The sequence below is a fragment of the Salvelinus fontinalis genome, chromosome 4 (genome assembly GCF_029448725.1).
Source record: "Salvelinus fontinalis isolate EN_2023a chromosome 4, ASM2944872v1, whole genome shotgun sequence".
Taxonomy (NCBI): Eukaryota; Metazoa; Chordata; class Actinopteri; order Salmoniformes; family Salmonidae; genus Salvelinus; species Salvelinus fontinalis.
In genome coordinates, this window is record NC_074668.1 from 8,910,341 (window position 1) to 8,933,283 (window position 22,943).

The window sequence follows — 22,943 nt, forward strand, 5'->3', positions numbered from 1 at the left end:
TTAATTATAGTTAAATTTGTTTAAAAAAATAATCTATTGGAAGGATTTAATTTGCAATCATATCTACTTGTAAGGTAAAAGGTTTATGTTTCTGTCCTCATATCATAAGGTAAATTTATCCAATGCAAAAAAACACCTACATTAATGCAGGGAAACTTAAATCCGTTTTACCAAATTTCTATCAACATGTTAAATGTACAACCAGAGGGAAGAAAACTCTGGACCACCTATACTCCACACACAGAGATGCATACAAAGCTCTCCCTCGCCCTCCATTTGGCAAATATGACCGTAATTCTATCCTCCTGATTCCTATTTACAAGCAAAAATTAAAGCAGGAAGCACCAGTGACAAGATCAATAAAAAAGTGGTCAGATGATGCAGATGCTAAGCTACAGGACTGTTTTGCTAGCCCAGATTGGAATATGTTTCAGGATTCCTCCGATGGCATTGAGGAGTACACCACATCGGTCATTGGCTTCATCAATAAGTGCATCGACGACGTCGTCCCCACAGTGACCGTACGTACATACCCCAACCAGAAGCCATGATTTACAAGCAGCATCCACACTGAGCTAAAGGCTAGAGCTGCCACTTTCAAGGAGCGGGACTCTAATCCGGAAGCTTATAAGAAATCCCGCTATGCCCTTCGACGAACCATCAAACAAGCAAAGCGTCAATACAGGACTAAGATCTAGTTGTACTGCACTGGCTCTGAAAGCTCGTCGGATGTGGCAGGGCTTGCAAACCATTACATACTACAAAGGGAAGCACAGCCGAGAGCTGCCCAGTGACACGAGCCTACCAGACGAGCTAAACTACTTCTATGCTAGCTTCGGGGCAAATAACATTGAAACATGCATGAGAGCACCAGCTGTTTTGGAAGACTGTGTGATCACACTCTCCGCAGCCGATGTGAGTAAGACCTTTAGACAGGTCAACATTCACATGGCCGCAGGGCCAGACGGATTACCAGGACGTGTACTGCGTGCATGCGCTGACCAACTAGCACGTGTCTTCACTGACATTTTCATCCTCTCCCTGTCCGAGTCTGTAAACCCAGCATGTTTTAAGCAGACCACCATAGTGCCTGTGCCCAAGAACACTAAGGTAACCTGCCTAAATGACTACCACCCTATAGCACTCACGTCTGTATCCATGAAGTGCTTCGAAAGGCTGGTCATGGCTCACAGCAACACCATTATCCCATAAACCCTAGACCCACTCCAATTTGCATACCGCCCCAACAGATCCACAAATGATGCAGTCCCTATTGCACTCCACTCTGCCCTTTCCCACCTGGACAAAAGGAACACCTATGTGAGAATGCTATTCATTGACTACAGCTCAGTGTTCAACACCATAGGGCCCTTAAAACTCATCAATAAGCTGAAGACCCTGGGACTAAACACCTCCCTCTGCAACTGGATCCTGGACTTCCTGATGGGCCGCCCCCATGTGGTGAGGGTAGGTAACAACACATCCGCCACGCTGGTCCTCAACACAGGGGCCCCTCAGGGATGCATGCTCAGTCCCCTCCTGTACTCCATGTTCACTCATGACTGCACGGCCAGGCACGACTCCAACACCATCATTATATTGCCGATGACACACCAGTGGTAGGCCTGATCAACGACGAGAGCCTATAGGGAGGAGGTCAGAGACCTGGCCGTGTGGTGCCCGGACAACAACCTCTCCCTCAACGTGATCAAGACAAAGGAGATGATTGTGGACTACAGGAAAAAGATGACCGAGCACGCCCCCATTCTCATCAACGGGGCTGTAGTGGAGCAGGTTGAGAGCATCAAGTTCCTTGGCATCCACATCACCAACAAACTAACATGGTCCAAGCACACCAACACAGTCATGAAGAGGGCACGACAAAAGGAGGAGACGGAGAAGATTTGGCATGGTTTCTCAGATCCTCAAAAGGTTCTACGGCTGCACCATCGAGAGCATCCTGACTGGTTGCATAACTGCCTGGTGTGGCAACTGCTCGGCCTCTGACCGCAAGGCACTACAGAGGGTAGTGTGTACGGCCCAGTACATCACTGGGGCCAAGCTTCCTGTCATCCAAGACCTCTATACCAGGCGGTGTCCGAGGAAGGCCCTGAAAATTGTCAGACTCCAGCCACCCTAGTCATAGACTGTTCTCTCTGCACCGCCCGGTATCGGAGCGCCAAGTCTAGGTCTAAGAGGCTTCTAAACAGCTTCTACCCCCAAGTCATAAGACTCCTGAACATCAAGTCAAATGGCTACCCAGACTATTTGCAGTTCCCCCCCCTCATCCCCTCTTTACACCATTTCTACTCTCTGTTGTCATCTATGCATAGTCACTTTAATAAGTCTACCTACATGTACATACTCCTCAACTAACCGGTGCCCCCGCACATTGACTCTGTACCCCCCTGTATATAGTCTCGCTATTGTTATTTTACTGCTGCTCTTTAATTACTTGTTACTTTTATCTCTTATTCTTATCAGTTTTTTGGTGGGTAACTGCATTTTTGGTTTAGGGGCTCATAAGTAACCATTTCACTGTAAGGTCTACACCTTTTGTATTCGGCGCATGTGACTAATAAAATTAGATTTTAATGGTATTAATATGAATTTGCATATATTTCCGTTAATTCCCATATTCCCGTTAATTCCCAAGGAATATTTCCACCTCCTGAATATTCCCCAAAATGTGCAACCCTACTTAATAGGGGATATCTGTAAGGACCCCCTCTGTTTCAATGTGACTCTTAGTGTCTTGACTCTCTTGGTAGAATTGACTATTCTCCCATCTCCAAATTTGAAAACTCTGTTGCTTGGTGTGTCAATCATTTTGTACGTCTTTCATATTTAGTTAACTGACATAGCTGTCCAGCCATTTTGCACCACAAACTGTGTTTTTACATGCAGTGTCAATCACAGCAGATCCTAACTATTCAAATATAAAGATCTCTGTATCAGAAGCAGATTGGTTTGAAAACAGTGTAATGTTACACTGCTCTATCTCTGTTTACATTTTCCTCTGTTAGTTTAAACTTGTTCATGTTTTATGAGGACAGTCTTCAACACAATGGTAAGTGCTTTGACAATTAGCACATTTTGATCTCCTTCCATATTTGTGCCGGGCAATGGCGCCCTCGTCTGGTTGTCTTGAATGACTTTTTGGAGCCTTTTCTCTGCTGCTCAGTGTCACTCACTTGCATTCCATCTGTTATCGGCGCGACAGACGTCTTTTCACCAGAAATGTAGTGCCCGACTAAATTGACGCAAAAGTCAGCACAGTACAAGCAGTCAAAGCCAACTGTTTCTCCCTACCATACAGACAGGCAGTATCTAGTAACTTGAAAGCTAACATTGCATCCGGGAGAACCATCTCGTACTTGAGCATCCTATTGTACATCTGTTCTAAATCAAATATGTAGTCCGTCAACGCAACCAAAATGTCTTTAGTAACACTGTCAAAAGTTTGAATGTCTCATTCTCTTTCTCTTCTTTAAGACACACCGAATCCAGTGTTCTAATCAAAGTTCTCATACCGTCATCCTTGTTCCAATCCTCAATGGATATTTCCAGTACTGTATCTTGCTCTTCCTTCGAACGATAATACCACCACAATACTGCTTGCCTTTTAATGTCCAGATTACTAACCATTGTCCAGATTCCAAGTTCATTTCCCCAACTTTTTTTAGGACCTCTTCTCGTCGAAGCGAGGTGCCACATTGGTAGCAGAGGATGGTTAATAACTACACTGTTAATTCAAAATGACACAACGACAAGGTTCCAGTTTAACAACGTTAACTCCACCGTATTAGCACTATACACGGTCGCCATTGCACTCAGGCCAGGTTCATCTACAACGAGACTCTTGTGCAGGCGCACTAATAAGAGTGATGGCACCGTAATAACAGACATACAGTGATACTTAAAACATTAACTTTACATCTACCATAGGTCATTCCATATTTACAATGTTGCTGGATTCGCCGGGCAGAATCCTATTTGTTGTTCTTGGAGTATTCACTCTACTTTCCCTGTCGAAAGGCAGTAATTACAAACACAGTAATACTACTATACTAGTCCAACTGTCTACTGTTCTGCTTGGTGCATCTACCTCAGAGGAGGAGGAGGCCTTGACCCACCACCTCGCTCTCCCTCCATCCCTTCCGCTCCTCACGCCCTTCTCTCTCTCTCCCTTCCTGCATCCCTCTCTGTACCCTTCTCTCTCTCACTCACTCACTCACTCACAGGTGCACCAGTTTAGTAACAAGCAGACGGAGATGACCCTGAGGGTTGCCTCCCTGGACTATCTAGGCACGGTGGCCGCTCGCCTGCGCAAAGATGCCGTCACCAGCAAGATGGACCAGCGATCCATTGACCGCATCCTGAAAGAGGTAGGGAACAACATGACTGCTGTTTCTCAGATGCTGCATTCAGAGGTGGACACGACTTGAAGGCGGCCAACCATATAGAATGGCAGAGTGGGGAAGCGGGGGGGAGAACAGAGGCGCAGAAGGGGTGGAACATTTACATTTTTCCTTTTCCCACGCAGACCCAAGGTGACGACGAGACCCAGCAACTGCAGAAAGCCCTTCTGGACTACATGGAGGAGAACACAGAGACCGACCCTTCACTATTGGTCAGTTTGTGTTACACCACTACGCTCAATCTTGTTATTTGATCAACTTTGAGATTATTTTTGGAATGAAAAGATGCTTAACAAATAATATATTAATTAGAGATTTCCTTCTACTAACTGTGTACTTTGCCTTTGCCAGTTTGCCAGGAAGTTCTACATAGCGCAGTGGTTCCGCGACACCACCATAGAGACAGAGAAGACCATGAAGAGCCAGAAACGGGACCGGGAAGAGGACTCGTCGGACGGCCCTGGCCACCATGCCAAGGACATCGAGACCATTGGGGAGGTCATGCAGCGGGCCGAGGCGCGCAAGAAGTTCCTCCGCAAGATCATAAAGACGGTCCCCTCCCATTTCACTACCCTGAGGTACTGCACGTCTGTCTATGTCTGTCTGTCCCGAGGTATTTGGAAATAGTTTTTTTACTACAGTCAGTACTATTGAAACTATTTCTTTTTCAATACATTTGACTATTTGTATACTTTTTAAGTTAACCTGCAGTCAACTAGTGAAATATGTTAGGAGATAAATCTTCAGGTCTTCAGTTCTCCTGTCACATTATCTTACATTGAGAGTATTTGAGCGGAGTTGTGTGGTTGGAAATCCCGGTCATCGCGTGCCACGTCCTTTCCAACCCCTCCGCTAACCACGCTCACAAGAAAATAAACTGCTGCTCCATATTCACTCCATTCATTAAAATCCCAATTTAACCAACACCATCTATTGTTGTGACTACCTGGACCTACCATTTTTGTTTTGAATCCAAACCATATGATTTGAATGAAAAGTATTTGAATAAAAAACATGAAAAGGTGAATGTAAGAAGCGCATATCATTTCAAATAGGCTACATGTCCTTTTAAACAGCATATAAATACTGTAAATAGTTCAGGAGCCAGACAGCGAGCCTGAATGATTTAGGCTGTATTATTTCAAGGCTATAACATACAAAGAAATACATTGAAGCATTTGCCAGTGTGACACAATATTCTGGTAGGGACATAAAGCATGCGACATTTTAACATTTTTTTTGTATTCAATCATTATAGTCTATAAATTATGCACACAGGCTCTGAATTAATTTTTAGAACCACGTCTGTCTTCAGGCTCATGTGATGGTGCCTGGAGAGCTGGCCAGCAGTAGAGAATATCCTCTCCACACTTGCAGAGCCACTGGGGATGATTAACACCCTTCGGGCCACTCTTCCAGGCTGGGCAGGGATGCAGCGTTGTTTTATTTATTTATAGTTAGGACTAAAGGTTTTTAGGCAAAATAACCCAATCAAAACGGAAAGCTCCTTGAACGTGGGAATATGCCAGGCATATTGGGCCAACATCAGTTATGGCCTATAGTATTGATAATGGCACAAAAATGAGCAAAACGTTTTAGTTGATAAATACTTTGCTACAATGACAGTGCACGCTGTGTCAGGCATGTCCTGAGCTCGTGAAGTGAGCGCTGCAGGGGAGAATGCCGACTCTCCAGCTCTACTCCGCTCCACATACTCTGTTTCAATGATCTTACCGTAGTTCAATCACAACAGTTGAGCCAGTCACGTGTTTGTTTGTAAGTACAACAGGAGGAAGTGGAAGCAGGTGTGACCAGCTGTGTGGTTTAGCTGGCTTGTCATCTCAGCGTAGCTCCTGAGCTGCTGTTCCAGCAGAAAAGCATGCATCATAACTGTTGTGTTCACAATGTCTCTCATTCACAAATGTGTAAATATCCAAACATGGGAGAAGGATGGTATTATGATATGAACATCTGTATTCCTGCAAAACCCTAGGTCAGACCACCCAGTGAAAGTGTTAATCATTGTAATTATATATCTATTATATTTCTACAATATCTATTCATTTATGGATGGAATTATATTTCGATGCGACCGGACGCCCCTCGCTGAACCGTCTCTGTAACACAGCTGTTGTATAGCCTGATGTGAAGGAGCAGCTGTCTGAGCAGCTTAATGATCACTGTACCTGTAAATAGCACTCCCAACTACCTCATCTCAATATTATTACTTACCCTCTTGCTCTATTACACCCCAGTATCTCTACTTGCACATCATCTGCACATCTATTACTCCAGTATTAATGCTAAATTGTAATTATATTTACCTCTAGGGCCTATTTATTGCCTTACCCTCCTCCCTACTCTTCTACATTTGCACACACTGTACATAAATAGAGAAATCTTTCTTTTCCTTCCTGTACGTTTGTTTATGTGTAACTCTGTTTGTCGTACTTTGCTTTATCTTGGCCAGGTCGCGGTTATAAATGAGAACTTGTACCTGGTTAAATAAGAAAGGAGATGTCCCCAGTGGTTGATGTAAATAGTAAATCTGTTTTCCCCAACCGGTTCTGTGTTGCCAGAATGAACTCTGACACGGTGGACTACGACGACTCCTGCCTCATCGTCCGCTACTTAGCCTCCATGAGGCCGTTCGCCCAGAGCTTTGATATTTACTTAACCCAGGCAAGAAACCCACAAGCATGTTGTTTTTATTCATCTGCTTTATTGCTTTCTGTTCATTTATTTACTTTATTTTGTGGTTTTACTGTATAGAGTTGTGGTTTTAAATAATGTTTGATTTGAAGCTGTTAAATGAACTCGGGGCCCGTAATCAAAATGCTTCTCAGTTGGAGTATAGATCTAGTTTCCATCAATTTCATCTTTTAGATCATAATGAATGCCATTGTATGGACAAAGGGTCGTACCTGATCTCAGATCAGCTCTCCTTCTTTATGATGCTCTGTCCTGCCAGGCAGTGAGTAACAATGAGCAACACCGTGGCTTTTCTCACTCTCTTTCCTTCTCCCTTTTTCTTTCTCTTCGCTTTCTCTCTCTCTCTTTCCATTACCCTATTTCTCTCTCTCTAGATCTTGCGAGTCCTGGGGGAGAGTGCAATCGCTGTCCGGACAAAAGCCATGAAATGTCTGTCTGAGGTGGTTTCTGTGGACCCTAGCATTCTTTCCAGGGTAAGAGTGTATTATGTGTGGCCAGTCTTGTCCTGTGGCAGTGTGTAAGCAACATCATATGTTTTTTGCTTTGTATGTGTTCTAATTTAAAAACATGACGGAAGACATGGTGCGTTAACAGTGGACAGAATGAACAAAATACAAAAAAATATATATTTTGTTTTGTGGTGTTCCCTTAATCCTGTCCTCCCCTGGCTGTGTGTGCAGTTGGACATGCAGCGCGGGGTGCATGGCCGTCTGATGGACAACTCCACCAGCGTGCGCGAGGCGGCCGTGGAGCTTCTGGGACGCTTCGTGTTGAGCCGACCCCAGCTCACCGAGCAGTACTACGACATGCTTATCGAGAGGATACTGGTGAGCCCCGAGCAACACACCGCAACGCACACACCGCAACGCACACACCGCAACGCACACACCGCAACGCACACGTCCCAAGTGTTTGAAAAAGCAATCTCAGCTGAAGAGTGTTGTTGCACTTGAATCCATCTGAGACTTTATGGATAGTTCACCTCATGTTCATGCACATTTGTTGTTTTCCACTGCCACCTATTGGCTAAATAAAAGCATTGCACCCACCACTGGCGCTCAGTTAAAATGTACAGCCTTTACTTTTTGAAGTTGTATACTTGAGATACGAGACGGTCAGTAAGTTTCTGCATGCTCTTCCTCAGGACACGGGCATCAGCGTGAGGAAGAGGGTGATTAAGATCCTGAGAGATATCTGTCTGGAGCAGCCCACCTTCAACAAGATTACAGAGATGTGTGTGAGGATGATCCGTCGGGTCAACGACGAGGAGGGCATTAAGGTACTGTTCTTATCATTAGGGCCCAGAGTTGATCCTGACCAGGAAAAACTACAGACCCTATTGTTTCTAGACTTAAAGGTGCAATGTGTAGAAATATAAATCATTTAAAAGTCAAACATTTTCATGTTTGTCTTATTGCAGTTTGTGACACAACAAGCGGTGTATTGTGTAGAGAATCATTATACCATCTAAACTGATGTGAAATATTTTTTTACACAGGATATGTATATTTTCCATAACCAAAAAATAGTTTTTTCAGCTGTTTGAAGCTGATGTACATAAACAAAAGTAAAAAATAATTTAAAAAATTACTTACGCAGGGGAAGCATAGAAATATGGCGCATAGAATGGATCTACTGCTTATCTGACTTACATTCAATGAGAATGGCAGTTCTATAACTAATATTCCTATCTGGAATCAGTCATATGCAAAACGTTATAATGGACCTTTTTAACTGAGGCATTGTCCGCTCGTTGAGTAGTTGTCTATTCTGAGAGGAAGCTGTCTACACAGTAGATTAGATGAGTTTATTAATCACATGCACAGCATAAGAATGTCACTGTACCCTACGATTATATCTGCATCGGGGTACAGTGAAATTCTTATGCTCCAACAGTGCAGGTAAAAATGAAAAGACAATGAGACAATAAAATACACATTTACCTAAAATTTATTTTAATTTTATTCAGTTTTATTTACCTGTAAGAACTTGAAGCTTCATTGTCTCCATGTGTGACGTATTGACTCAACTGTGATACTTGTCCCTATGACAGAAACTAGTCAACGAAACATTCCAGAAGCTGTGGTTCACCCCGACACCGGCCCACGACAAAGACACTATGACCAGGAAGATTCTCAACATTACTGACGTGGTGAGTGCACGTTAACGCTGTTGTCATCAAGCTAAACTCAAATCATTTGATGTATTATTTACATACGAGTCATTTTGCAGATGTTGTGATTTATTGTCCTACACCGACTGCATCTTGGATTGTGCGATCATTAACATGCTCAATGTGTTTTGCAGGTCACGGCATGCAAAGACACAGGCTACGATTGGTTCGAGCAACTCCTTCAAAATGTAAGTGTCTTTATTTTTTATTGTCGGAGTGCCGCCGCCTTGTCGTATTCACCAGAATGCATCTCTTTGAGTGGCGTTGGGGCTACTAACCTCCTTGTCTTTCTGCTCACTTCTCTCCTCTGTCAGCTGTTGAAAGTGGAGGAAGACGCTGCCTACAAACCGGCCCAGAAGGCTTGTGTGCAGCTCGTGGACAATCTTGTGGAGCACATCCTCAAATACGAGGAGTCTCTTACAGGTAACTTGCCTCAGTCTTGTTTTGACTAGTTTTCCCCCGCCAATTCCAGAGGACACTTTAAAAGGATAGATCACTGAAACTAATCACTCATAAACAAATCCGTCAAAAAACCAATCACAGTTTTTGCTTTGTACTGAAAGTGCTCTCCATCTTGAGAACTTGATTGCTGACATGCACACTTTTTGAGTGATTGACCTCTGACATGCACACTTTGAGGGGTTGTATTAACAGTGGACTTATGAACAAAATACTAAATACTAGTTTTTGAGTGAACTATCCCTTTAACCCAGGGCTCTCAAACTGGTGGCCCGTGAGGGGATTTCTTTAATGTAACGTGATTCTTGTTCCCTTTCAGAAAGTAAAGGAGTGAACTCTACCCGCCTGGTGTCTTGCATCACCACTCTCTTCCTGTTCAGCAAGATCCGGGCTCAGCTCATCGTCAAACACGCCATGACCATGCAACCCTACCTGACCACCAAGTGCAATGTGAGTGAAGCCTCTAGCACTGAGATGCAGTGCCTTAGACCGCTACGCCACTTGGGAGGTAGAATAGGTCTATACAGAATATATATGCAAAATAATTAACAAGTAATTTACATATAGTATATACGATAGAACAATTCCACATAATGAGAGAGAACTTAATGGTACTGGTTGAAATGAAATGTTTGGATGGTTCTGTGGTGTTATTGTAAAATGCACATTTCAGACTACAGTGTGAAGAAAGTCACCCCTAGTGTTGTGATTGTATTAATTGTTATTGTGATTGTATCACAAGCTAGGTTTCCATCCAATTGGCCACACATTTTCATGTGAATATTCTAAAATCTGCATAAAAATAATATGCTAATTCCCCACCAGAGATGTTTTTCCATCAAATAGAGTTGTGGATAGAAGGCTGTGCGCGATGATGTAGGGCACATAAAAATAACCTGCGATTAAATTCTCACGTACCGATTTAAATAAAGAATGCACAAGTTAAATGGGTTTCGATCACATTTTCAACTCTACTGATGGTTTTGTCACTAAACATTTTGCGTTAAATAGTGAATGTGCCCACTGTGGTATTGGCACGTGCTCTCTAGCCAACAGCGTGCGGATACAGTGCAGGTATAGCCTACATGATGAGATTATTAAGAGCAAGATTATTTTAACCAGAACAAGACCCTAGATATTTACTGAACGTAGCATCAAGCTCATCCTTCACTTTCACCACCCTGTGAAGTTCATCAGAACTTATTTCATCTGTAGTTTAATGAACTGCATGTTTTCCCGAGACGTTGTGGAAGGACCACACAACATATCATCGCGTGACTCAAGTTTACTTTGATATGATGGTTATTATATCAATATTTGCACATAACGCCGTTCCACTGACATTTCTCGCATAATTAATTTTACTGACACGAAGATCCCACTTTGTCTAGTGTATTTTGTTTTGTCGACATTTGGAAAGTTTACCGTTCACATTTGCTGTTTCCATCAGGCCTGTCATTACTTTTTTAAATTTTATTTTATTTAATACCTTATGCGCATAAAAAGATTGTATGGAAACCTGAGTATTACTGCTGTGTTGTGGTGCAGAACGCCAGCGACTTCATGGTGATCTGTAACGTGGCCAAGATCCTGGAGCTGGTGATCCCTCTGATGGAGCACCCTTCTGAGACCTTCCTCACCACCATCGAGGAAGACCTCATGAAACTCATCATCAAATATGGCATGACGGTGCGTAGAGTCCTAGTGTTCTGGATATAGGGTTGCAAAAACTCCAGGAACTTTCCCAGAATTCCTAGCTTTTCCAGAAATATTTGTTAAACTATTTCTTGATTGCCTGCTTCATTCCCCAACTGGGATTTCTGTCAATTTTGAAGAAATTGCTTGAATGTTGGATCTCATGCACTACACATTTAAAATGAGCTCATGCTTTTTACTAGGCTTGATGGTAGTGTTGTTGTTGCCAAACAACTGAACATATCCCCCCCCCCCCCCCCCCCCCTCCTTCCGGCCTCTGCCAGGTTGTCCAACACTGTGTCAGCTGCCTCGGCGCCGTGGTCAACAAGGTGACCCACAACTATAAGTTTGTGTGGTCTTGCTTTAACAGATACTACGGTGAGTTCACACACACACACACCATCTCCTCAGCTTACTCCTGGTGTGTTCAAGCTCTGTCTGTGTTATGACTGACACAACACGCTGGTGTTTTTGAATTTGATTGATTTGACAATTCAACAACACAATTCGGCCACACACGTTGTGGATACAATGCATTTCAAATCATCTAGCGAATATCTAGTATAATCCAGCCATGTTGTGTTCTGTGAAGGTGCTCTGACCAAGCTGAAGACGCAGCACCAGGAAGATCCCAACAGTACAGCTCTGGCTGCCAACAAGCCGGCCCTCCTGCGCTCCCTCTTCACCGTGGGAGCCTTGTGTCGACACTTTGAGTTCGACATGGAGGAGTTCAAGGGCATCACCAAGGTAAAGGACTCATTTATAATTCAAACCACACTCTGCAACTCCAGTCATATGGATGTATGTAAAATAACTGGGAATAAGAAGTCACTTTTTTAAGCTTCCAACCTGGGTTGACTACATCAATCATAATCTCTTATTTTTCCTCGGGCTGTTCTGTCCAGGTGGTAATCAAAGAGAAGGTGCTGGAGCTGCTGCTCTACTTTACCAAACATGAGGACGAGGAGGTGAAGACCAAGGCTATCATTGGCTTAGGTAAAATATCACGCCCACCTGCCACGCCCCATGGCCTGCTGGGTTCACCTTCTGATTCCTCCTCACTTCTAAAATTGGACCTGGGCCAACGTTCAGTAGGCCAACATTGTAGAATGTTATGAGTAGAGTTGAGTTGATTCTTTATTCTACACGTTTGAATATTATGTTACATTATGCCAAACCAACATCTATCTATGCCTATTTGAACATTCTACAACGTTGTGCCTTTCTGAACGCAGTCCTGCATTGTCAATCTGTTGTATGGTACCTCGTGTTAGCGGTTATGTTCTGGGTCGCTATGAATTCCAGGAGTATATTCATTAGAAAGCAAACGGCATGAAATGGGGATGGACCTACCAGAAGTTGTTCAATAAGACCTGCTTGTTTTTCTTTTTTTGTTGCAAAATGTTTTGCTATGGTGTGAACTAATGAATACACCCGTGGTCTTCTAATCTGTGCTCCATCACAGGCTTCCTGGTGATCATGTACCCTAGCCAGATGTTTTCCCCGGAGGTGAAGACCCTGTACAACGGTATCCTGGCCGACAGGAGCACCTCGGTCAACTTGAAGATCCAGGTGTTGAAGAACCTGCAGACCTATCTGCAGGAGGAGGACTCGCGCATGCAGGAGGCTGACCAGCATTGTGAGTAACCACCGCCTGCTCCGATGCCAAACCAACCCACTCGCACGCACCCTCTTAGTCTCACAGCCTTTGCATAGCCTGTTCTGTTCAAACAACAACAGACACCCAGCTGCTGTTTTGGAGAATAGTTTAGGGATGGGGCTGGATAAATATAACCACTCAAATTCATAGGCAGAGCTATGGAAGCAAGGACTCAACCATACATGAGATCAAAATGTTTTTTCAGATTGCCCCTTTTAACGTGACAAATGAATATTCCCAATCCTATGCCGTACGTGTCAAACAGAGCCTTAACGGTTTGGTAGCAGTCTTCTCTTTATCATGTGTGCTGCTCTGTCTCCAGCCGTTGGTGACTCTGTCTGTCTCTCGTCATGCAGGGAAGAAGCTGTCCAAGCAAGAGGACCTGAAGGAGATGGGGGATATCTCATCGGGCATGAGCAGTTCCATCATGCAACTGTACCTCAAGCAGGTGCTGGAAGCCTTCTTCCACACCCAGTCCAGCGTGCGCCACTTTGCCCTCAACGTCATCGCACTCACTCTCAACCAGGGCCTCATCCACCCCGTGCAGGTAAACAATGCTTGTTTGGAACAAAATTAATCTTTTTGGCAGTCTATAACCCTGTCTGTGACATTCTTTCTTTACTGGGAGAATATTGGAATGAAGTGCCCATTCCATAGGATGTTTTCCTCGTACCAGTGTGTTAGCACAGGGGGGTCTAAAACCTTTTCTTGCCCAGGGACCCCCTCCCAGGCAAACCTGCGTCCCGGGGACTCCATCATACACTATCAAAACTTTTTGATGATGGCAAGGAGAAGCAATCAACATTTTTAAAATGAAAAGATTTGGTAGATTATTGGAAGAGGAAGTGTATTATTATTATTAGCCAGTAAGGTAACTCCAAAAGCAACTGCTAAGAGCAGCTGTTTGGGTTGTTAAACAAAGGTTAGCCATACTGTATGTCCATGTCAAGAAAGTTTAACCAATAGCCAGCGGCACGGGTAGCCTATTCACGGTTGCTTTTTCAGTGTAATCTGCTCAATATTAGTTGAAGTTTACATTTAGAAAGAGTATATCCTATTTTCTGCTGTAGATATGTAATTCAAACTTAGTTTATTCTGTTGCAAGCGATATTCCTAAAAAACATATTTCTAAAAGTAATTTTTGCATATATTTTTCTCAAACCCCTTGCGGTACCTAGGGATCCGCAGACACACGGTTGAATACCCCTGTGCTAGGATGTTTTTGAAAAACGTTTTATACAATTCGCAATTGTTTATACAGATCTAAAACTACGCTTAAGTCAGCAATGCTTTAGGCAAAAAAAGCTGGGAATATATTTGGTTTCTCTCTGACATTAAGAAGCTGAGCTATGACCTTAAGTCGAGTAGTCAAAGAAATTGGACTTTGCTTGGGAAGTAATTTTATGCAATGTGTGACTCGCTATCAATTGATTGAATCTCTTTCTGTAAAATATTATGTATAATTAAATTGAGGGTTCATATAAATGATCATAATAAAACATTTGTTAGCTAAATAATATTTGGGGAAATCGGATCTTTATTTTCCTTATCTATTATCGTCAAATAGCCCACCTAAAAAAATTCATAATTCTGGTTAAACTACGTAGAATTTCAGGAAATTAGGTTCAAATCAACATGCTCCAAGGTCCCTCAAATTAAACAAAATCAAGCTGGTGTTTTAAAAAAAGTTTTTTTTAAAGGGAGAGGTTTTTTTTTCTAATGTAAAATGAGGACCCTCTGTGTTAGGATGTTTTTCCCTCAGACCCCTGTTAGGATGTTTTTCCCTCGGACCCCTGTTAGGATGTTTTTCCCTCGAACCCCTGTTAGGATGTTTTTCCCTCTGACCCCCTGTTAGGATGTTTTTCCCTCTGACCCCCTGTTAGGATGTTTTTCCCTCTGACCCCTGTTAGGATGTTTTCCCTCGCACCCTCTGTTAGGATGTTTTTCCCTCTGACCCCTGTTAGGATGTTTTTCCCTCGAACCCTCTGTGTTAGGATGTTTTTCCCTCGACCCTGTTAGGATGTTTTCCCTCGACCCTGTTAGGATGTTTTCCCTCGGACCCTCTGTTAGGATGTTTCTCCCTCGTACCCTCTGTTAGGATGTTTTCCCTCGAACCCTCTGTTAGGATGTTTCCCTCGAACCCTCTGTTAGGATGTTTTCCCTCGAACCCTCTGTTAGGATGTTTTTCCCTCGAACCCTCTGTTAGGATGTTTTTCCCTCGGACCCTCTGTTAGGATGTTTTCCCTCGGACCCTCTGTTAGGATGTTTTCCCTCGCACCCTCTGTTAGGATGTTTTCCCTCGCACCCTCTGTTAGGATGTTTTCCCTCGCACCCTCTGTTAGGATGTTTTCCCTCGCACCCTCTGTTAGGATGTTTTCCCTCGGACCCTCTGTTAGGAGTTTTTCCCTCGGACCCTCTGTTAGGAGTTTTTCCCTCGAACCCTCTGTTAGGATGTTTTCCCTCGGAACCCTCTGTTAGGATGTTTTCCCTCGGACCCTCTGTTAGGATGTTTTCCCTCGAACCCTCTGTTAGGATGTTTTCCCTCGAACCCTCTGTTAGGATGTTTTCCCTCGAACCCTCTGTTAGGATGTTTCTCCCTCGGACCCTCTGTTAGGATGTTTTCCCTCGGACCCTCTGTTAGGATGTTTTCCCTCGGACCCTCTGTTAGGATGTTTTCCCTCGGACCCTCTGTTAGGATGTTTTCCCTCGGACCCTCTGTTAGGATGTTTTCCCTCGGACCCTCTGTTAGGATGTTTTCCCTCGGACCCTCTGTTAGGATGTTTTCCCTCGGACCCTCTGTTAGGATGTTTTCCCTCGGACCCTCTGTTAGGATGTTTTCCCTCGGAACCCTCTGTTAGGATGTTTTCCCTCGGAACCCTCTGTTAGGATGTTTTCCCTCGGAACCCTCTGTTAGGATGTTTTCCCTCGGGCCCTCTGTTAGGATGTTTTCCCTCGGGCCCTCTGTTAGGATGTTTTCCCTCGGGCCCCTGTTAGGATGTTTTTTCCTCGAACCTCTGTTAGGATATTTTTCCTCTAACCTCTGTTAGGATATTTTCCCTCGAACCCCTGTTAGGATGTTTTTCCCTCAAACCCCCTTGTTAGGATGTTTTTCCCTCGGGCCCTCTGTTAGGATGTTTTCCCTCGGGCCCTCTGTTAGGATGTTTTCCCTCGGGCCCTCTGTTAGGATGTTTTCCCTCGGGCCCTCTGTTAGGATGTTTTCCCTCGGGCCCTCTGTTAGGATGTTTTCCCTCGGGCCCTCTGTTAGGATGTTTTCCCTCGGGCCCCTGTTAGGATGTTTTTTCCTCGAACCTCTGTTAGGATATTTTCCCTCGGACCCCTGTTAGGATGTTTTTCCCTCAAACCCCCTTGTTAGGATGTTTTTCCCTCGTACCCTCTGTTAGGATGTTTTCCCTCGGACCCTCTGTTAGGATGTTTTCCCTCGGGCCCTCTGTTAGGATGTTTTCCCTCGGGCCCTCTGTTAGGATGTTTTCCCTCGGGCCCTCTGTTAGGATGTTTTCCCTCGGGCCCCTGTTAGGATGTTTTTTCCTCGAACCTCTGTTAGGATATTTTCCCTCGGACCCCTGTTAGGATGTTTTTCCCTCGGACCCCTGTTAGGATGTTTTTCCCTCAAACCCCCTTGTTAGGATGTTTTTCCCTCGTACCCTCTGTTAGGATGTTTTTCCCTCGTACCCTCTGTTAGGATGTTTTTCCCTCGTACCCTCTGTTAGGATGTTTTCCCTCGGACCTGTTAGGATGTTTTTCCCTCAGACATTGTCTTTTCTCCAGTGTGTACCGTACCTCATCGCCATGGGAACGGACCCCGAGCCCAGTATGAGAAACAAAGCGGACCAGCAGTTGGTGGAGATCGACAAAAAGTACACCGGATTCATTCACGTGAGTCCATCCTCTAAATGGTAGCACACCTCAAACGTTTAACCATTTATCCTCCAACTCCCATACAGTTCGAAGGTGGTTAACCCTGCGTCTTGAACCCCTCACCGGGTGACCAAAGGATGCGTCATAAATGGCTCCCTATATAGTGCACGACTTTTGACCAAGAGCTCTGTTGTCCTTGGTTTTATGTTGTGCACTATATAGGGGATAGGGTGCCATTTGGGCCTGGTGTTATCAGCTTTAGCTGACGACGCGTCTCCCCTCTACAGATGAAAGCAGTGGCTGGGATGAAGATGTCCTACCAGGTGCAGCAGGCCATCATGGCGTCCCGCAAGAGCATCATCCGAGGCTTCCGGCATGACGAGACCACCTCGGCCCTCTGCGCCCACCTCTTCTCCATGGTCCGAGGGAACCGGCAGCACCGGCGAGCCTTCCTCATTTCCCTGCTCAACCTGTTTGACGACAGCTCCGTGAGTCTCCTCATCCCAACCCCACCTCTTTATCAATCCACTATTTGCTTGCTAGTTAGATTTATGTTGATGTTTTATTACGGCGTTGGCCAGGTCTCCCTTCTGATAGGCTTCCTGTGTAAATAAAGGCTAAGGAAAATTACTATTGTTTTAAGTCAAATGTTATTTGTCACGTGCAGAATACAACGGGTGTAGACATTACAGAGAGATTCTTGCTTACAAGCCCTTAACCAACGATGCCGAGTTAGATTTGAATTAAAATAGGAACACGAAGAATAAAATACACAAGAATGGAGCTATATACAGGGAGTACCAGATCAACGTGGAGCTATATACAGGGAGTACCAGATCAATGTGTAGCTACATACAGGGTATTTGAGGTAGATATGTACATGAAGACAGGGTAAAGTGACTAGGCATCAGGATAGATAAGAGTAGGATTAAAGAAAAGAGTAGCGGCAGCATATGAGTGTGAACGTGTGTGTTGTTGGTATGTGTGTTTTCCGGTATGCGCGTTTGACTGATGGTTTGTTTATCTTGTGCCTCTACAGAAGACTGACGTGAACATGCTGCTGTTCATAGCCGACAACCTGGCCTGTTTCCCCTACCAGAGCCAGGAGGAACCCCTCTTCATTATGCACCACATAGACATCACACTGTCTGTGTCCGGCAGCAACCTGCTGCAGACCTTCAAAGAGGTCAGGCGCGCGCGCACACACACACGCACACACGCACACGCACACACACACAAACCTTTGCGCTCTTAACTAGGCTGGACAATAGAACTAGTCAAAATTCACCCAAGGCTGAAAATGGCATAAGAACGTTGGCTAAGCTGGAACACTAGCACGAGCCCATAGCAAAAGAATGGAACGTTCGCAGAGCATGTTTTGACTGGAGTGATGCTTAAAATTCAATTTAGCCTAAATGGCACCAAAAAATGTGTCCTTTTTTATTTTACAACTAAAATCTGTTCTTAGGATGGAACTGAAAAATAACTTGTGTTGAAAGTAATCTTCCCCACCTCGATGGTGCCAAGTGTGCTTATGTCTGCATAAAGAGGAAGTAGGGAAAAAATGGCAACTTCTGACTATTTCTGGTCTAGCGTTTGATGACAACGGAATACACTGTCCAGCCTTACATAATTAGAAAGAGGAGATTCTCATGATTTAAAATGCTATGAAGTGTAAAAAAAATCTATACTCATATACACATTGCGAGATATTTGGCGAAATACAGACATGCCTATATTTCCCGATAGGAAATAATGGGACAACCATTGTTCCATGAGTAGTTTTTTATTGTTTAATAGAATGTTTGGAAGGCAAGTTGGTGCCACGCTGCTCAATAGAACTAATGGGAGCTGGCAGGGTGAATAATTCCCTAAAATAAGGCCTGTTTTTTCGTGATTACTTCAAAACTACGACAGGCAGCTAGGACATATGGTAATATTATGAAACTGGGCTCCACGGCGGATGCAATTACCTAGTTTTTATCAGATAAAGCATTGTTAATGTAATGTATTCAGCCTATCTTAACATGATCAAATATACTTGTGAAGACACACACACACAGTACCCATTTTAGAATTCACACAAATAGACAATTTGCTGACAGAATCCCTGCTCTCATTCTCTCCCCAGTCTCTGTTGAAGGAGCCGCGGCGCCGCGAGCCCAAAGTTAAAAAGGAGCGCCAGTCAAAGAACGGCTCTGGCGGGGAGGAGGACGAGGAGACCTGTGACTCCCCTAGGAGCGATGAAAACTCAAACCCTGATGATGATGATGAGGTGGTGCGGCGGCCTAAGAAGTCCAGGAGGCCGGTGGCTGTGGAGGAACCCAGCTCTGAGTCGGATTTAGACCTGGAAGACCTGGACGTGGAAGATGTGGACCGGGTGATGCGGCGACTGCCTGAGAACTCCACGCCGCTCCTGGACTTTGCCAACGCCTCGCAGGGCATCCTGCTGCTCCTCGTGCTCAAACAGCACCTCAAGAACCTGTACAGCTTCTCAGACAGGTGTATATAACGTAACATATAAAACCAATTACAAGTGCATCACACATGACCTCCCTACTAAGGTTTATAGGTAGACGTGGGTTCAAATACTATTCTAAATCCTTTCAAATACTCCTGTTAGGCTAAAGCAAATTATTTTTAGTAGTATTTGAACCCAGCTTCAAATGCGCAATCTCGGAGTGCAAAATCTCTTAAAAAATTAATTGATTGTCAACTGGCTATGACAAACCCCTTTTGAACTCCCCTTGATCACTCATTTGATTGATTTGATGTGGCTATAGACTTCAGATAATTAATGCACAATGGACAACTGACTCACTTTCTCCTTGTCTGCAGCAAAATCCAGAAGTACTCACCGACTGAGTCGGCCAAAGTGTACGACAAGGCGGTGAACAGGAAAACCAACGTCCACTTCAAGCCCCGACAGACCATCGACTTCCTGTCCAACAACTGGGCCAACGTGGTGTTCACTCACGATATCAAGACGAGGATAGTCAAGCAGTACCTGGATGTGAGTGTTAGGCTTTGGCACCACCTGCGTGTCCCAAACACAGACAGAGTTCTACTGCCTCTACTTTGTAGCTAGTCATTTTCAGGTCCCTTTTCAACATTTTCAAGTTTTCACTACTTTTGTAGCACAAATGTATGAATTGGAAGAAAATGTGGATGGATGTTACAAAAAAAACGTGCACATGGAATGACCCGATAATCCTCTGCCTCTCTTGTCCCACTAGTTCAAAACCCTGATGGAACACTTGGACCCAGATGAGGAGGACGAGGAGGGCGAGGCAGCACAGGCCAGCACCAACATCCGGAACAAAGCCATAAACGCACTGCTTGGAGGGGCTGGCCACGGGCATCTTGCACCAGTAGAGTACGATGAGGATGACGAGAGTGACGAAGATGAGAGAAACCCTGGGGTGAGACCCACAGCCGAGCTTTTCCTTTACCAGCCTTTACCACTAAATACATACAGAGCCTTCAGAAAGGATTCACACCACTTGACTTATTCCACATTTCGTTGTTACTGCTTGAATTTAAAATGGAATGAATTTAAATGAATTTAAAAAAAAAAAATAATAATAATTGGTCACTGGCCTTCACACAATACCCCATAATGTCAAAGTGATACATTTTTAGAAATGTTTATAAATTAAAAGCGAAAAGCTGAAATGTCTTTTAGTCGATAAGTATTCAGCCCCTTTGGTTTAGGCAAGCCTAAATAGTACACCATTTGAGCATAGTGAAGTTAATAATTACACTACAAAGATACAGGCGTCCTTCCAAACACGGTTGCCGGAGAGGAAAGAAAATGCTCAGGTGTTTCACCATGAGTTTAGAACAGTTAGTTTAAATGGCTGCGATAGGACAACACTGAGTGGATCAACAACGTTGTAGTTACTCCACAATACTAACTTAATTGAGAGTGAAAAGAAGGAAGCCTGCACACAATAACACATTTTTCATTGTGTTTGCACCAAGGAACTAAAGTAATACTGCAAAAAATGCGGCAAAGAAATTAACTTTATGTGCTGAATACAAAGTGTTATGTTTGGGGCAAATCAATACAACACATTACTGAGGACCACTCTCCATATTTTCAAGGATGGTGGTGGCTGCATCATGTTATGGTTATGCTTGTAATTGTTAAGGCCATGGAGTTTTTCAGAATAAATTAACTGAATGGAGCTACTAGCACAGGCAATATCCTAGAGGAAAACCTGGTTTAGTCTACTTTCCACCAGACACTCGGAGATTAATTCACCTTTCAGCAGGACAATAACCTAAAACACAAGGCCAAATATACACTGGAGTTGCTTACCAAGAAGACGGTGAATGTTCCTGAGTGGCCTAGTTACAATTTTTACTTAAATATGCTTGAAAATGTATGACAAGAGGTTGAAGAATTCTGAAAATAATAATGGGCAAATGTTGCACAATCCAGGTGTGGAAAGCTCTTAGAGACTTACAGCTGTAATCGCTGCCAAAGGTGATTCTAACATGTATTGACTCTGGGTTGAATACTTATCTAATCAAGATATATTAGTGTTATTTTTATGAATGTTTTACAAAAGTTAGAATTTTCCTTCTACATTAACAGTATTTGGTATATATCGTTGACAAAGATGGTTAAATTCATTTTAATCTCACTTTGTAACAACAAAATGTGCAAAAATTCAAGGGGTGTGAATGCTTTCTGAAGGCACTGTAAAGCGTCCAAGATGCACTAAAGTATACTGTTTAATAGCCTAATCTTGGAATTTGGTATCTTTAATCCCTAGATTAATATTTATAGCTCTGCAACCCAGCCCGAATAAACTCCTGTATGTACCCAGGCTAGAGCTCGAATGTAACCGCCTATTCTCTTCTCTCCTCAGTCCTCTCGGCGGGCGAGACGTTCAGGGGACCCCGGGAACCTCAACGAGAGTGTGGACTCTATGGACGTCATCGCCATCCATTGCCCCAAGCACAAGGACCGTCCGCAGCTCGCCCGGGTCATCCAGAAGATCAGCACAGGCTACAGCGTGCACTGGATGTCCGGCTCCTACTCTGGCCCCTGGGCCGACGCCAAGAAACGGGACGGACGCAAAACGGTGCCTTGGGTGGACACTATTAAGGAGTCTGACATCATTTACAAAAAAATCGCCTTGACCAGTAACCACAAACTGAGTAACAAAGTGGCGCAGACTTTACGGTCACTGTACGCTGCCAAGGAGGGGACTTCCAGTTAATGAACCCTGCATTGAACCAACACCCCCTATTTCTACGATCACATCCACCCACCCACCGCCAAACCAGAGGGAATGTTACTAAAACATTGTTGGAGGCTCCTTCGCTGTTGTGCAGCAGAACCTAGTTGTTTCATTTCTACTCCCACTGTATTATAGGTTTAACACAGAAAACTACAAATGTTTATATCTCAGAAAAAAAAAACATCTGTAAAGAAAAAAAAATAGAATAAAATCTTATGTGAATGTTGGAAATTAGTCCTTTTGATGGTCTTATTAAAGTGTTTTTTGAATTTAAACTAGTACCCGGTGGCTTTCTTTAGCTTAGATATTCTCTGAGATCTGATTTTTGTTTACTTTTAATTGTCCATGCTGTTAAATGGCAGAGTCTTCTGGGTATAATTTATTATATTTCAAGCCACGCATGCAGTATCTGTGGGCTACTTGCAGGATGATATTTTGTAAAGGTAGATTTTGTTGTATAAGGTCACCCTAGTTGTAAGAGAACAATGGGATCCTAGTCCTTATGGTGGAACAAATACTGCAATAAATTTTCTACTTCTCTTTGTCACTTGTCTTGTTAAAGTGTTAAATACTTATTTAATTGTTTGAAAACGAAACATATGCTCATTGTGTGCCGCTTGGAACCCTTAAAACGTAGCAAATCGCTTTGAACTTGAACGCAAGTCCTATCTGACCCATTGCGCTTTCCGTCG

At 43.8% G+C, this 22,943-nt stretch overlaps 1 protein-coding gene across 1 annotated transcript in view; it reads left to right on the plus strand.

The window, feature by feature from the left end:
• The window catches only part of nipbla (NIPBL cohesin loading factor a), a 46,832-nt gene extending 24,034 nt beyond the window's left edge, over positions 1-22,798 (plus strand). The window contains exons 25-48 of the mRNA XM_055918692.1: positions 4,245-4,388; positions 4,547-4,633; positions 4,773-4,999; positions 7,001-7,103; positions 7,508-7,606; positions 7,814-7,960; positions 8,278-8,412; positions 9,187-9,285; positions 9,441-9,494; positions 9,621-9,729; positions 10,085-10,215; positions 11,314-11,454; positions 11,745-11,838; positions 12,053-12,207; positions 12,366-12,456; positions 12,926-13,099; positions 13,477-13,667; positions 16,907-17,014; positions 17,284-17,484; positions 18,036-18,182; positions 19,128-19,498; positions 19,835-20,009; positions 20,233-20,418; positions 21,877-22,798. Of these exons, the coding sequence (XP_055774667.1) occupies positions 4,245-4,388; positions 4,547-4,633; positions 4,773-4,999; positions 7,001-7,103; positions 7,508-7,606; positions 7,814-7,960; positions 8,278-8,412; positions 9,187-9,285; positions 9,441-9,494; positions 9,621-9,729; positions 10,085-10,215; positions 11,314-11,454; positions 11,745-11,838; positions 12,053-12,207; positions 12,366-12,456; positions 12,926-13,099; positions 13,477-13,667; positions 16,907-17,014; positions 17,284-17,484; positions 18,036-18,182; positions 19,128-19,498; positions 19,835-20,009; positions 20,233-20,418; positions 21,877-22,230 (3,723 nt within the window). The 3' untranslated portion in view covers positions 22,231-22,798. The remainder of the gene's footprint in view (positions 1-4,244; positions 4,389-4,546; positions 4,634-4,772; positions 5,000-7,000; positions 7,104-7,507; positions 7,607-7,813; positions 7,961-8,277; positions 8,413-9,186; positions 9,286-9,440; positions 9,495-9,620; positions 9,730-10,084; positions 10,216-11,313; positions 11,455-11,744; positions 11,839-12,052; positions 12,208-12,365; positions 12,457-12,925; positions 13,100-13,476; positions 13,668-16,906; positions 17,015-17,283; positions 17,485-18,035; positions 18,183-19,127; positions 19,499-19,834; positions 20,010-20,232; positions 20,419-21,876) is intronic.
• Positions 22,799-22,943: the final 145 nt, after the last annotated feature.